General features: G+C 36.6%; 1 protein-coding gene across 3 annotated transcripts in view; it reads right to left on the reverse strand.

The window, feature by feature from the left end:
• The window catches only part of LOC146004285 (transferrin-like), a 219,343-nt gene that overhangs the window by 12,352 nt on the left and 190,383 nt on the right, over positions 1-16,608 (reverse strand). For all 3 annotated transcript variants that reach the window (XM_083142995.1, XM_083142994.1, XM_083142996.1), the window contains 4 exons: positions 15,676-15,827; positions 10,770-10,952; positions 5,326-5,469; positions 3,948-4,072 (listed from right to left, as the gene is read on the reverse strand). In XM_083142995.1, the coding sequence (XP_082999121.1) occupies positions 3,948-4,072; positions 5,326-5,469; positions 10,770-10,952; positions 15,676-15,827 (604 nt within the window). The remainder of the gene's footprint in view (positions 1-3,947; positions 4,073-5,325; positions 5,470-10,769; positions 10,953-15,675; positions 15,828-16,608) is intronic.

A 16,608-nucleotide genomic window follows, 5' to 3' on the forward strand; every position in this document is an offset into this window, starting at 1 on the left:
TTAAAGAAATTAGAAAACTGTCTGATCCCTGTGCATGGAAATATGTACCCAGTGAAATGAATCCAGCTGATTTTCCTTCAAGAGGTTGTGATGCAAGGCAGTTGTTGAGATCCTTATGGTGGGAGGGACCTCATTGGTTGAAAGGAGATCCGTGTGAGTGGCCACCGATGGAGTTTCTTCTCAACAAGGAGGAAGTTGACAGAGAAAGAAGGAATGTGCTACCTTCATCAACGATGCTTAGTATGAAAGCTCAAGATGCTGAGTCTAGATGGTATTACAGATATTTCTCTAACTATAACCAAGTGATTAGACTCATTGGATGGATCAAAAGATTTTTGTATAATAGTAGAAATTCGAAGAATCATAGATCTGGAGATCTTGGTGTTCGCGAACTTCAGGAAGCAGAAAATGCAGTATTAAGACTAATACAACAAGAAGCATTCCGAGCAAAGGATGACAAATCCCTTTCCTCTTTGTGCACATATGAGGGCAAGGACAAGATTATTCGTTTGAAAACCAAAATTATTGCCAGAGAAGAAAGATACTGAAAATTTCAGGCTTCCCATAGTTCTTCCAGCACAACATCCAGTCGTTAAATTGCTGATAATGTATTGGCACAAGAAAGCATGTCATGCAGGTGTAAACATATTACTAAGTATTTTAAGAGAGAACTTCTGGATCCTTCGTGGTAGAAGAACTGTACGTTCAGTGCTCTCGAAATGTGTTACTTGCAAGAGACACGCAGCCAAACCAATCCAAGCTCTTCCAGCACCATTGCCAGCTGATCGAGTTAGAGATGCTAATGTATTTGAAGTAACAGGTGTGGACTTTGCAGGACCTGTTTATCTTAAAGATGGCAAAAAGGCATGGATATGCCTTTTTACATGTGCAGTATATAGAGCCATTCACTTAGAGTTAGTTACTTCTCTATCAACTGGGATTTTTATCCAGGCTTTTAGACGATTCATGTCAAGGAGAGGCAGACCCTCTGTAATCTACAGTGATAATGGTACCAATTTCAGAGGAACTGAGAATGCATTTATGACACTCGATTGGAAGAAAGTTGAAGAATATTCCACAGCTCAGCGAATCCAGTGGAAGTTCATTCCACCCAGTGCAGCCTGGTGGGGTGGTTTTTGGGAGAGATTGGTTCGTGTCCTGAAGGGTCTGTTGAAAAGAAAACTCGGGAAATCAGTTTTGTACTACGAAGAAATGACAACAATCCTCTGTGACTGTGAAGCCATAATTAATTCACGCCCACTTACCTACATGTATGAAAGTGAGACAGAATTAGTTCCTCTAACACCTGCTATGTTCTTACAAGAAATCAGGGAGACGGGTGTACCTGATTGTGACCATGTGGATTCTTCAATGCCCAACCATCGTCTCCGTTACTGTCAGAAGTTGAGACAAGATATCAGGCATCATTTCAGGAATGAGTATCTTGGACAGTTAACGCAAAAGGCCATAAACAGAGCATGTGGGTCTGTCAGGGTAGGAGATATTGTGTTGATTGGTTTTGACAATATGAAAAGATATAATTGGCCATTGGGTTGTGTAACTGAGATTCTTCCAGGTAAGGATCAAGTGACAAGATTGGCACGTCTGAAAACTTGCCATGGTCAACTACTTCGTCCTGTACAGAGACTGTATCCATTGGAGGTGACTGCAGTGGAGGGTGAAGCAATGAAGAGTTCATTACCTAAACCACAAACCAAAAAGAAACATCAGAAAGACATTCTCCCTCCCACTGAAACCAAACCTTGTACCACATGTAGTGGGAGAGAGATAAAATTACCTAAGAAACTATTATTGTTTGATATGCCAACTCAGGTGGGAGGATGTTAGATATTATGTGAGTTGGCACCTGGCAATATTGTTTACTCTGTTTTCCGGGCAATAGCCTGTGCAGTATTTTCCTTGTTCTATGCTGTGTTATAGTACTGTCATCCCGCGCAGAAAAAGTATGAAGATTGCCATGTTTTTTACTGTGTTCTGTACATGTTCTTGAGAATATAGTCAAAAGGATATGAGCAGCGAGTCTTTTATTTCTCGATCCAACAGAGATTGTGCCATGTTACAAGATAGGAAGAAGGAGATAAAAAGTGTAAGAAATGTTCACAAAAAGTTCCCTAATAGCAATTACTTGGAGAGACTAAAGGAAACCACAGCAAGAGCACAGACAGGATGGATTGATAGAAGTTTCATGGATATGTTTTATGCAATCCAGTTTTATTACAAGCACCGAAACACCTCCTAAAATTCAATTTTAGGGTCTTCAAAATACAAACAGGATGAAGAAGACACAGAACTGTGATTCTAATTCTAATTAGTTCTAATAGTGTGATATATATTTAAGAATTAATTGTTAAAACTGAAACCAGAAACATGAACTAAAAAAATTGTTTTATGAAATGTCATTTTCCAAAATCTGATTTTCAGTGCACATACTTTACAAGTCTTGGAGTCACAATTACTTTCCTAAGGGCAAGGTTACAGCCCTATTTACTAATATAAATGATTATATCACATAAAGATGGGGGAAATTTTGTCAATCCAAATTTGTGTGCTCCTAGACCTGGGTCTGCTGAACCATGGCATAAATCTTATTTGTGAAGACTGAATGCCGAATGCCAAAAGGTACTGCAAAACTGACACTGTTCAAAGCCAGACAATTCATCTATAATGTTTTTAAATACATAGAAACTAGTACTCTCTTTTTCCTCGAAACTGTTCTCTTCGCAGTTATATTAATTTCAATGGCCACTGGCACCCATCATCCTCATTGGAGCTTATTGCGCTATTGCTTGGCATGCACCCCCCCCCCACCCTCAACCTCACATATGCAGCCAAGAAGGCAGCTTGTTTTGCCCCCAAACTCCAAAATTCAGAAACCATCTGAACCATCTGAACTGATAGATTCCAATGAAGGTAAAGGTAAATGAAGGTGAAGGTAAAGCTAAAGCCAGCTAAAGCATTTCCCTTAGCGTATTTGCTAGCATAAATGCTATGTAAAAGCTTCCAAAATCTTATAGCAGATAGTACTTTACATACAAGCATTTCATGTAACTTTTCAGCTAGCTTTTGCGATTACAATGTATAACATATACAGCATGAAAGGCACGTCGAGTTACACCATCTATGATGAATGCACGGTGTTTACATTTGAAACAACTAAAATATTCTTCCATACGTGTACAGTAAACCTTGTAAAGTATGTATTTATGCAGTGCCATTGTTTTGTACCTAATAACGTTTTACATGAAACGTTATTCCTCTCGGTTGAATAGTTATCGGATTTTGAAAATATGAAGTGATACATTGTTTACATCTCATACAGCCGCCATTACAACTGCACTCATGACCTAGAGGTTGCTTCTGATTGGCTATGCTATGAAAAATGCTACAGAAATAGGGCGGGTTCTATCCTTGAGAAATGCCATGAAATATGTCATGGCATCTGAAATGCCATAAGATTTTTTGCTTTACAGGGTAACTTCTTGGTCATGGCATAAATGTTAAGAAAAATGCTAAGGAAATGCTTTCGTCTAAAGTGGGCTTAAATTTCCTCGTGCATATAGCACCGCATCATGAAGGCACATTTAGGGGATGTGGGGGTAGGGCCTTACACATTCTCGAGCTAGACCATTTTGGAGGTGATGTGATCATCACCATGCTCCAACTGACTTTACTGCCCCCCACACCCAGGGTTGCCTCAAGGTACCCATTGGATTGAGGCTGAGTTAATCCCAGAGCTGCTTTATGGGGGGACAAGGCCAAAAGAATTCAACCTTAGATCACCCACCCTGGGAATTGAATCCAGGTCTCCCGTGTGGCAGTCAGATTGAGAATTCACAAGAAAATACACTGAAATTCATGGTATTCATTTGATAGAATTTGGTCTTTGGAAAAATACAATTATTTTTTTTTCATGGCCCAGAACTTACCTGTCTGACAGGTGTGGAACTAAGAAAACAGTTTGATGTATTGCCATAATATTCTGCATAAGATTCTTCTCCTTCTACTCTGAGACATAGTGGTGATATATTTGGTTTTAAATTAAATCCAGATTCTGAAAAGAATAGTATATTTCATAGCATATTATGTTTATGAATATCAATATGATAACAATATTTTGCTTTTGCAACATAAAATAAATTTGAGTTTGAGAGTATAATAGCTAACTAGTTACAAACCACTTACCCAGGCAATTTTATCAAGTTTACAGGCATTTCTCATATCAATGAGTTCCATACAGGTTGTTACACTGATTGTGGATGTTTCAGTAGATGTGTGTACTTTGAAGGATATCATTTTTCCTGCAAAGGGTGTGGTGGAAATTCAAATGTAGAAGCCATTGTATTTTAAACCTTCATTTTCCTTGATGATGCATCAAGTGTGTTGCCTCCAACTTGAGATGGAAGGGGGGAAGAGAAAATTTTGAAAAGAAAGAAAGAAAGAAACTTCTGGACCAATTGAATGATAATTATCATCCACTTCTGGGTGCATGGTGGGAAGATTAATTAAATAAACAAACATTGTGAAATAAGATGACTCTGTTCCTGGATGTTCCTGTAATATTATTAATAAACACACTGACAATCAACCTTCTACAAAACGCGTTAAGAAATGAGAGATTCTTTTCTTGTTATTTCCTTATCTACTTCCAACATAGATATCTTCATTACACATTAATTTGTTGAGTAATTTTGATTTTTATACTGTAAGGGTTTTGTGATTGAAGCACACTGTTCTCAAGTGTGCTTGAGATTCCAATTTACATTGCTTATTAACTGAAACATTATATGCACCCATCATTATTTATTATTGTTCTTGATAGCACTATACAGATTAGCACAGAATAACGTAGGATTTCTTAGCTTAACACAACAGGAAACTTCTAAAAAAAATTACGCAGTACTAATATTATTATAATTTCCAAGGCATTATCAGGCCTGTGAAATATGCTTTTAACAAAAGGTTCAGGATTTGATTCATGGTGGGGCACATACTGGTTCAGATGCCATTCTATACTGTATGCCAAAAAGTGATTATCCTCTCAGTGCACAAGTGGGCTGGAAAGCAACATTTCACCAAAACGCATATGCACTGCATGCAACAAACTATCAATTTTAATGCAATCAGTTACCCTGACTAATAACCATGACTATAAGTGTAACTAAAGATTCAGTAGCAATAGTTTATCAAGACAACACATTTTGTAAGTTTCATTGCAAACCTGTATTTATTTTGTGATTAAATAAATAAATATTATTTTTTTTATTTTCAATGTAGCACATGCAATGAAATAAGGATAGTGCATACCAAAAATTCTCATTAGCAAATTCCAATCCATAAAGGCTACATCTGCATTGCTCTCAGAGAGGCAAAAATAGGCTCCTATGTCCCCATAGAAGTGCTCATCACGTTCATCTCCCTTGCACCATCCAGGCCTTTTTCTTCGTTTCTCTGCAATATGAAATTTTCATTGAATAGTTTTAGTTTTTATTCTTTTGTTCTTAAGTTTACTTTTCATACTGAGTTGTTAATTCTATAACAATGAGATAAGAAATATTTCATAAACTATAGAAAGAAAATGACATGAGTTTACCTCACAGAAAATTAATTTAACAAGCTCCCAAATTACTTAAGAATCACCTTACATACTCAAGTTCTTGTACATACAAATATAGCTTTATTTTCCATGTGCATATTGTTTACACTGTAGAATTATTGTTCTTGCAGTTTATTCTCACAGTTGTTACACACGTTTAAACATGATTTTTGATTAACATTTTGGAGAAGATGCACATTATTATTTCCCAACAATGTAACATTAAATACGGTGAAACTAGTACTTACTTTTATCTGCGAAGCTGTTTTTTCTTCTTTTTCGATTAATTTCAGTGGCCACTGCCACCATCCTCATTGGAACTTGCTGTACTGTTGCTTGGCGTGCATCTTTTGTTCGTAGTTCCCTGGCTGCTGCTAGGTGCGCTGTTGTTAACTGTGCATCTGGGTTTGTGTCGTCTGCTATTTCCGGGCAATAACTGTTGTAGTAGGGGAATCCAAGTGTGGTGCGCTTGCCGGCTATCAATGTTTAGCTCATGCGGGAAGTGCATTATGGCATGCGTTTCCTTGATTTTGGTGTCTACGAGCGTGTGGGCAGTGTTTTTGACTTGAACCTTTTGAATTTTATGGCTATTGTATTTGATATGTTTAGCAAGACTAGTAGTGGGTTGGGCTTTTTTCGCATCTGCTAGGTGCTGTTGGATTCTTTCATTGACAGATCTGATGGACCTGCCGATGTAATGAGCCTTGTATTCACACTCTGCATCGTATACACCTGGGTTATCAAGGGGGGGGGGGGGGAGAGGAAGTACAGTTTGTGTTTGTTCAGTTTATCAACTATTTTGGAATTGGGTTTGTGCGCTACTTTGATGCCATATGGAAGAAGGGCTTTGGAAATGCGGTTGGAAGTGGTGGGATGGTAGGGGAAGGCAAACCATTTATAGTGGCTGCCGGGGGTTGATTGTGGCTGGGTTGCTTGCGGATGGGTTGATTGTGGTTGGTTAGGGTGTCTGACCTGTATTTCCGCTTTACTGCACCAAGTGGAAAGTTGTGCTTCAGTGTAGCCATGTTTCAGGGCTATTTCAGTGATGGTGGCTATCTCCTCTCATAGATCCTCTTCTCTGCAACAGTAGGAGAAGGCTCTTCGATAAAAGCTCAGCCACACATTGGCTTTTTGCTAAGGGGGATGGCTAGAGAGAGCATGTATGTACTAGTTGCCTGCATTTGGTTTTCTGTAGATGGTGGTTGTGAATTTGTTAAGTGCATGACTGATGGTGATTTCCAGGAAGTTGATTTTAGCATGTTTTTCTTTTTCTACGGTGAAGTTGAGCCTGGGGTAGATGTTATTTAGCTTGTTCACTAAAATGTTGAGTTCTTCTGTCTTCTTGTATACGACTATTGTGTCGTCCGCGTACCTTCCATATTGGATGTATTGTAGTTCTGGAGTGTGGAGTATCTCTTTTTCAGCCAGGTGCATGACGATGTTGGCTAAAGGAGCTGATAGCAGATTGCCCATTGCAAGGCCCTCGGATTGGTTGTAGAATTTATCCTTAAACTGAAAGTAATTGTGTTCTAGACAAACTTCCAATAGCCTGGTTATCTCTTGTACCTCTAGAGCAGGGATTCTGTTTGTTGTCAGCCATCTTTCAACTGAAGGCAGTGCTAGGTCTATGGGGATTGAACTGTACATATCTACTATGTCAATGCTGGCTAATTTTGCGCTGTCAGTTGCACTATTGAAGTCACCAGATTTTTAGCATCGGCACTGTTGCGGAACACGTATGTTAGTTTGTGGTTTAATTGAGATATTTTGTTTTTTAGCCAGTTTGTTAAGTGGACCGTGGGGTAATTGAAGCCAGCTATTATAAGATGCATGGGTATTCCAGGTTTATGAGTTTTAGGAATGCCATAGGCAATGGCAGGTGAAGGGTGGGGGTTGAAAAGGAATTTGTGGTCTTGTTCACTAAGTATGGCACTAGATTTCACTGCATTTTTCACAATTCTATTGTACCAGTCTGTGAGGTCCTTTTTGATGACACTGTACGAGTCACTGTTTAGTTTGTCTATTACTTTCGTAGAGTAATGGCCCTTGTGCATGATTACAAACTGGTTCGTTTTGTCAGATTTTAGACACCAAACTTCATTGGTGTTCTGCCATTTGCCAAACTCGGAGAGGACAGAAGAGATTTCTTGGTGCACTGGATTAGGTTTCCTGGTTTCACTGTTGGTCGTCACTTTTTGAAAAATTCCGACTGATAACGTTCTGATGTTTTCTGAATCTTGGGGTTTGGGGGCAAAACAAGCTGCTTTTTCTGCCGCACATATGAGGTCGAGGGTGGGGGGCTTACTGTTTTGAACGTTAAACTTATCACCGTAGGCAAGGACGGGGGGGGGGGGGGCTCATAAGGACGTGCCGTGAGTAACCACAAGTAAACAAACCTTACATTAACATTTGTGTATTAGCTATTACATTGTCTGAATTGCAAATCTTTCATTGCTTATAGATCGTTGGTTAGTCGGTTCTGTATTCATTCTTCTGTGACCATTGCGAAGTTTGCACGCCACTGTGCGGGGGAATACGGCACTTGGAGAGAAATCTGGTGGGGTGCCGTTCTCCCACCTTACGAGACTTAGAGCATTCTCAGGTGCGGTCGCGATGGGTAAGAGGCGAGGGAACTGGCGGAATAACATGCACTGGATCTCTGCATGGGAGGACGGAGGGTTTGTCATCCGAAACCCACCCCTTAGGCAAAACTGGCCCTCTCTCCGGAGAATGGTAAACAATAAAGAGTTGGCAGAAGCAATGAAGTTAACAAAAGATAGAAAATTACCAACTGTTGAAAAAATCATTCTGTATTCCATAATCTTATTCCCTTATGACATAAGAGTTGAGCAATAAATAACGCAATATCCAATGAGGAAAGAAAATATTGGTAACTGAAAAAGTACAGAATCTTGCTTGATTTTTGTTATTTACCGTCGCTTTCTACTACTTTTCGGTAATCACAACGATGAGGATGAGCGATGATATAATGAAATTGATGGAGGGGCACTCACAAAGAACACACATACCCATGCCGGGATTCGAACCCAGGAGTCCTGGCTTTGTAATGCGTTATGCTAGCCACAGAAGTCAGCTATAGATTCTTGTTACTCGCGAAATTATCGCATATATGAGTTGTATTTTTTTCTGAGTGTAGTGGAAAATACATTTGGATTACAATGATTACATCATGTAATTTGAGTACATGTTTTGACTAGCACGTTTGAAAAAAATCCTGATAATGTGACAAAACTGTTCAATTTCTTTTCAAGCCAGTTGTTAAATAAATTAGAAACTCGTCATCTAAACTCACCAAGAGCCGCTACAGGAATCTGTGAGCTACAAATTTCTCAAAATTTGGCAAAATTGTATGGCGACCCCGAAGCAATAAAACGACCGGATCGGAAGACGATAATTGACACTTGTTTCTTCGTTTTCCATGGAAAATTGAAGCTTTTTCGATAGTTGTGTGCTGTAGTTGTGTATTTGTCGCGATGAACAGTGTGGAGAAATTGTTGGTGCAAAGTCTTTCCTACCAGAAGGATGAAAAATAAACATAAAAAACCTAAGCTGAATTTGATTCTAGAACACGTGTGCAAGAAGGGAGGTCGTGAGTTCACTAGCAAATTTCGCATTGAACAGAAGGATGAATTTCATTTAGAAGCATGTCTGAAGAAGATTTCTGGTAAGTTTGAAGTTTTTACTGTAGAGCTTCTGGTAACGCAGATATCACCTTTCCAGTGAGATATTTATTTTTGTGTCCTATTTCACATATCAATTAGTCATGTTGGACAGGAAACTTTTTCTGTGTAACTTTTTTACTATAAATTTTCATGATCAATGCACATAAATATTCGTCATTGTGCGTGCTTATCAAGTTGTGTAAAAATTAATACCTCTTTTGAATTTTCCCCTCTGTTAAGTTAAAAAATGCTACGACCTGTTAGAAAATTATACTTCTTCTTCCATCTTCTTTGCATTACTGTTCAATAACTATTAATTTATTATAGTATGTGCAAACGTGCAGAATATGATATTCGGTAAACACGAACATATCAATGTGAGCTATCGCCCATCCACTTTGGTTCACCACGAGCCGCCACTGGGCAAGGAGTTCTTTGAATTTGTTTGGGATCGAGAGATTCGACAGATTTATGATGATTTTTCCTTGTCCGCCATCTGGGTTGATTGTATTCTCACTCGGCCATGTTCCTCTCAAGTGGTGAAATTATCAAAAAATAATAAAAAACAGCTTCGCGGATAAAAGTGAGTACTAGTTTCTTCGTATTTATATACTACCGTGTCTTTCTTTTCCCAATTATGAAATGTAACATTATTGATTAGACAACTTTTTTTCTTTCTGTTAAATTTATCCCATTGTTATTACTGTAACATTGATCAAATTAAAACTAAATGTCTTTCATCAGATTACAGTAATAGCAATGGGATAAATTTAACAGAAAGAAAATATAAGTTGTCTAATGAATATCGTCAATAATATTACATTGTTGGAACATAACAACACAACTATTGAACAAGCCTTTTTAAAAAAAATATATTAAACTTAATATCTTATCCTATTTTAACTATGAATCCCAAATATCATCACACAATTCAAAACCATATTTTCTACATCTTCTGTTGGATTATATTTCCAAGATGATGACTTACCTCCCTTTTGAAAAATTACACTGCAAGAGGATTAAAAATAGCCTATTTGTCAGAACATAATTAATATTTCACACATTTTTTATAAAAGCTATCATAAGGAAAATTATAAAAATGTATTTGAAAATAAACATGTGAAGATGAGAAAGCAAAAATGTTGTTGAAATTAGCTTAATATTTTGTAAATAATAATGGTCTGGACATGAAAAAATGTATCACAAGTGAACTTATTATTACTGCATTTGTTTTATTAGTACAATGTAGATATGTTTTCATACTATCACAATTCGAATGTCCAATATTCAATATAAATAGTTAATTTGAGCAATGTTTCATATAACAACCAGTTTTGAATTCCTCTAAAGTGATAATAAGTTTGGCATCTTCATTTACTTTATTTGTTACATGATAATAATGCTTTATTTGATGCTTTCTATATATACTTAAACACATACAACAAGCAACAATAACAATAAAGTCCAGTTACCTTCAGATCTATCTCCTTCACATAAACCACATAATGAATCGATGAGGACACGATCATTCCGGATGTAATCTTTTGCTCCAGGGACACAACTGACTTTGAAGAAATCTCCAACAATTTCTTCTGCAGAAATATTCTCTGGATTTGGATGAATTCTTTTCAATATATCTACTACAGTGTTCCATGCTTGAAAATAATTAGAAAATAAAATTTTATTTTTTACTATTTAAAAATTAAATAAACATTGTTTCCTAAAAGTAGTAGAAAGATCAAATGTTACAACGTATGTGTTTATTTCTTTGAAAAGATTTTAATGTGTACTTCATTACTGATGGATTTTAAGAAATACAGCATTATGAAATTAAAGAGCTAAAAAACAAACAAATTTCTAAGCAATAATATAAAAAACTGAATTAGCCACATTGAATAGTTTATGGAGTGACCCAATGAAAGATCAATGATTGATTGATTGATTTAGTTTATTTTACTTCGCGTTTTGTGCCTCTTGGCTAATTTGCGAAGATGAGGATGAGTGATGAAAGGATGAAATTGATGAATGGACATTCACAAACAACCAAGCCCGACCAGGATTCGAACCCGGGACCCTTGGCGTCCCAGCGCGATGTGCTAACCGCTCAGCCACAGGGTCGGGCAATGAAAGATCAAAGTTGGATGTTTACTACTTAATGCTAACATGCTTTCACAACAATTTCCATAACTTATAAGGTGTTTGTTACAACCTGTCCCGATTCCTGCACTAGCGATGGCTCCACAGTTTTGGTGCCAATGAGAAACGAGGAAAAAGTCATCTGCTGGGCAGCGAGGAGTGATTGGAAGGTAGAAGAGAGACGCTTACATAGATGCTGTTGCCACGTTGTGGTCTAACTCATGTGATTTGTTTGTGTCTTATTGAAGAAACTTGTCTTGTAAGCTTGGTGCTGATTAGTGTGCATTTTAAAGTATCCACGAAGGAATTTATTCTGGTGATATTTGTTTGTGTCCTTTTTGTGTTTAGTGTCATCTTAGCTGGGACATTCAGGAAGGGGAATTTTGTATATTTGTGCATTTATTCACAGCTTGGCTTCGGCTTTCTGCAGCATGCAGGTCACATGGTCTGCAGCGACAACGCTGTGTGGTTTATGCTAGAATAGCCATCGATTGGCAAGCGTGGGAAGCGGGACAAATTGTAACAAACGCCGTATAGGTCTATCTTTCTGTCCCCTCATCTACAGAGTGTACTGGATGTGACAGCACAAACTTAAACAACTGAAAAGTACAGGATACAGGATAATAGAAGCAAACGAAGTCTCAGTAAACATGGAACCGCAAACAAACCATTTGTGGGATAACTGCAAATGTATGCTTATGATCCATCACTAACTTGATTCTTTGTACATACTGTATGCTTGTATCCATATGCTCTCCAAGGTTTCTTTGTTTAAAACTGAACACTGCTGAAAGAAGGCATTGCAAACAAACAATATATCCTGGAGAGGATAGAAGGCATAAGTCACACACTAACAAGAATATACCAGTGCCTCAGAGAACATGGGACACATGGTACACCTACAATCAAGTCAGTGGCAAATCATAACATACATTCGCAATTATCTTGCAAATGATTCGTTTGTGACCCATGTTTACCAAGACTTTTCTGCTTCCACTATTGTGTACTTTTCACAGTTTCAGTTTGTGCTATCACTTTTGGTACACCATGTATATAAAAAATCATCAGCCATCCACATTGCCATGATTAATATAAATTGGTAAAAGGGTGACCTGAAGAAATGTAAAGAGAAAGGGTTATTATCAAATGATATTATACTTAATGCACTGCCATGTTTCCTTTGTGAAGCAGTGCTTTTACACATAAGCATCTTGAGTTATTTCACACTTTTCTTATTTTATATTTTTATATAAGGTTGTAATTGTACAAACCTATGAATTGTAAATATGCACTCTCTCCTGTTCATGATGTACTATTTGGAATTAAGTTTCTCATATCGTATTTTATTAATGTATGATATCAACAGTAATCTTCAACTTCTTAGTATGTGTCCAAAAAAATCATCCTTTTGAATTTTCATGAACCTATGTAAGTGCAAAGTTATGAAGTTAATTTAAAACATATTATTATTAGATTTATCTTTAAACTTATTTATAATTATGTCCTTTTTATTTTTAACAAAGACAACAGATTCATTAAAATAAATATTTTCTGAGAGTAAGTTTTACTGTGGATGTAGTTTCTTTATCTTAATATACATCATATTTCTCAACATTAATCTCATTCACTCAAACCTATTTCAAGTTTCAGAGAAACTTCATGTTTTTTACAAGCCAGAAATATAGAGTTCTGTCAGAACTTACAAAATGGTATTTTCTATAAATTTAAAAAAGAAGCAGTTATAACAAATTCCCTTACATGACATAACTTGCTAAGTTTGACACACTTTTTGAACATTTCTATCTTAAAACATAAGCTTCTTCAAAAAGTGAAATTACATAATGAAGATTCTGTTTTGAGCAATACAGTATTTGATGATGTCATGCATGATAGAAAGAAAATATGAATGATTGGAGTGCCAGATTCGGTAATATGACCAATGGAACAAACTATAAGAAATCAAATTTCTACAAAAGAGACTGAATGATAAAATATTTCTCCATGAAAGTTCATTTGGAAGGTGGCAGCATAACCCATCAATGGTCCCTTTTGGAAGATGTGTGCTGTCTGATTCATAGTTATAAAAACCCTACCCTCTTGAGATAAGCCGTGGTATAAGATTTTGCACCTGGACAAAATAGAGGTAGCACTGTGTTGGTTCATCTATGTTTGTATCATAGTCTTATGCACCTCCATGTCCGATTGTTCATCTGCAACAGCATATCATGTGTGACATTTTGAAATGCTGCAGTCATTCAGCTGCTCATTGTTTGAGTATCGGCATTTCCGCACCTCTTCTTTCACAAGACCCCAGAGGCATAGTCAGGACTTCTTGCAGCCCAAGGCAATGGAGCCAGACATTCTGCTGAGCCACATCCTATTCGTCCAGGCATCTGTGGATGATCAAAGTGAAATGTACTGGTGCGCCATCTTGTTGAAACCAAACAGTGTTGGCGATTCTTTTTGCCATCAACTGTTGAAGTAATTACTCATTAATCGTTCTCATATAAATGTGCTGATAAAAAGAAGTGTCAAAAAAAAAAAGGACCAAGGAGGTCATCCATGTGGATTATGATTGATTTCCTCAAAAGACTAAGGATTTTCTATAACACAGAAAAATACATTTTCATTGCGACAGCTGCAAAAATCACACACCCATTTTCATGATCTCCTCCATTGTTTTTCCTGTGATTTGACATTCGTGAACTCTCATTCAAGCCATGAAACAATCCTCCACAGTGAAACTGCTTCTGTCCACTATCATGACTTGCCTGGAATGCTTCGCACGTTTTTTTTTTGTCAGCAGGGGCAGCATGTTAGTGAGTGGTGCCAGTCATACCTCAAAGAGGGCCATTTAATAATCATGACTAGAGCCCGGAAGTTCAGGCATTTATTTTCGTTAAAATAGGCAGGCAAAAAGGCATTTATAATGTGGTAAATAGGCACTAAAAATGAAAAAAAAGGCAAAATAAACCGAAAAAAGGCACATTTAGAAGTCGCTTACTTTTATCTATAATTTCTGGCAAAATGTTAAAATCTAAATTGGGAAGAGCATTTCAATTTTCTCCATCTTGATTGCACATGACTACAAGGTGCTTTTTAAGTTCTCAACATTCATTGATAGTCGTCTGTCAGAGAGAATGTTTTTCATAATAGAAAATGATCTTTCTACTTCGACAGAAGTTATTGGAGCATACATATAACAGTCTAATGTAGCTGGACTCATTTTGGTAACAGCATTTTCACCTTTTAGAATATCACAAATTGTTTTCAATTGTTTCAAGTGCTCATTTGCACTCACTACCCGTTAGCACTTTTCCATAACAGCTGACCCCTTTCCTCCTGGCACTTCTATCATCTGCTGCATAGATTCCTCGAAGATTTTCATGTATGCTATAATTGTAATTATCTCTGGCAATGCACCATAATGTGCAAAAGTAAACTTGAATAGCACAGGAGTTTTTTCACTTCACGAATTGAAGCTGCTTCATTTTCTGGAAGAGCATTGATCACCTCACTGATTTTTTGAAGGTTGTTAGCATAATATATAGCTGCTGATATCCAGGTTCCCTATCTCGTCAAGACTGGTTGCTGAGGTAAACTAAGCTCAATCGCAACATCCTGAAATTTTCGGATTCGAAAGGGAGATTTCAGAAATATTTTGTTTGTGTTCGAAATCAACCTGTCCACTTCAGCAGTCAATCATGCACAAGAAATGTTAACCAAAAGGCAATATCCTGACTCAGCATGAAATACTTTTTTCTCACACTTTTCTCCATCAGCAATGTTGAAACATGCGTGAGTTCAATATTATTTAAATAAGGCGAAAATTATTCACATAATAAACGGAAGAAAAATAAATGCCAACAACGTTTTTTGGGAGAAAAATAATTTATATACACATTTTTTAAAAAAAATGTCAAATTTCATTGAAAAAGGCAAAAAAAAGGCATTATGATTAAAAATAGGCAGTGGGGTCTCAAATAGGCAAAATGAAAAGGCTTCCAAAACATTCGAAACAACATAAGAAATGCATATCCGGAAAAATTTTATCAATATATGCAGTAGATAAAAAGATACATTTTGCCAAACTTTCGGGCTCTAATCATGACTAATGAATTTTCCAACTGGGTAAAGTACAGTGTGAAGGGACTTTCCGGCTACACTGTATGTATGTTTAAAAGAGTGACTTTAATTCTTTCCCCTGCACATGGAAATAGCTTATACTAGCATGGAACTTACCTACTCCATCATGTGATGGGAAACATGCTTTCTTTCCACGTAAATCTTCCCAAGATGTGTAGGAAGCTTCACCACTCCCAATAGCCATCACTGTGTATTGGTCTTCTGCACCCAAGCTTCTTTCGAATAATAGTGGTTTCAAATCGTTGCTCCTAGAAATATTTAATTAGATGATTGGTAATAAATATCATGAAAATATTAATATAATAATGACATTTTTACAGCTTAATGAAACTTAAATAACTAGTTAAACCATGAAACTAAACTACTTCCAAGTTATAGCCTTGGCACTTAGGCAAAAGTTCATGATACATTTGTATACTTGATATTTTTGAAAGAGGGAAAACTTGTAACTAGAATGCAAACTTTATCTAACCCTTTTTACTTTAATTCATAAATTTACTATAGAAGTAAAGTGTATAGATACACACTCTTGCAGAAATTATGTCATTAGTGATATATAATGTGCATCTGTTAATACACGTAAGAGTGCAAATATTTTCTGAAATGATTGTTGTTGAAAACTTCAATAAAAATAAGAATGATAATTAAATGAGACAATGTGTAAGAGGACAAAGCTCTTCAAAGTTTATTTTCATCCACTCTATATTCAGATAGACTAACTGGTAGACCAAGCTATAGTTTAAAGTGGGATCTGAACAATTGTACAATGTATCTACACCAAGGATTGAACCTGGGACACCTTGATTACAAGATAAGAACATAAGTCATGACAGGCAGATATATCCAAAAACCACATGTTGACTTTGAACTAGACATTTAGAAGTATTGAAGTAATTTTGAACAAGAACCATAATTTATCCGCACCATACATATTACATAACTAAAATTCAATCAATGAATCATGTTTTAAGTTTACAGCTTATGTACTTGAGTAAAATACAGAAGTAAACTACTATTTTAATTAAATTA

This window comes from Lepisma saccharinum, chromosome 21 (assembly GCF_977018435.1).
Source record: "Lepisma saccharinum chromosome 21, izLepSacc3.1, whole genome shotgun sequence".
Taxonomy (NCBI): domain Eukaryota; kingdom Metazoa; phylum Arthropoda; class Insecta; order Zygentoma; family Lepismatidae; genus Lepisma; species Lepisma saccharinum.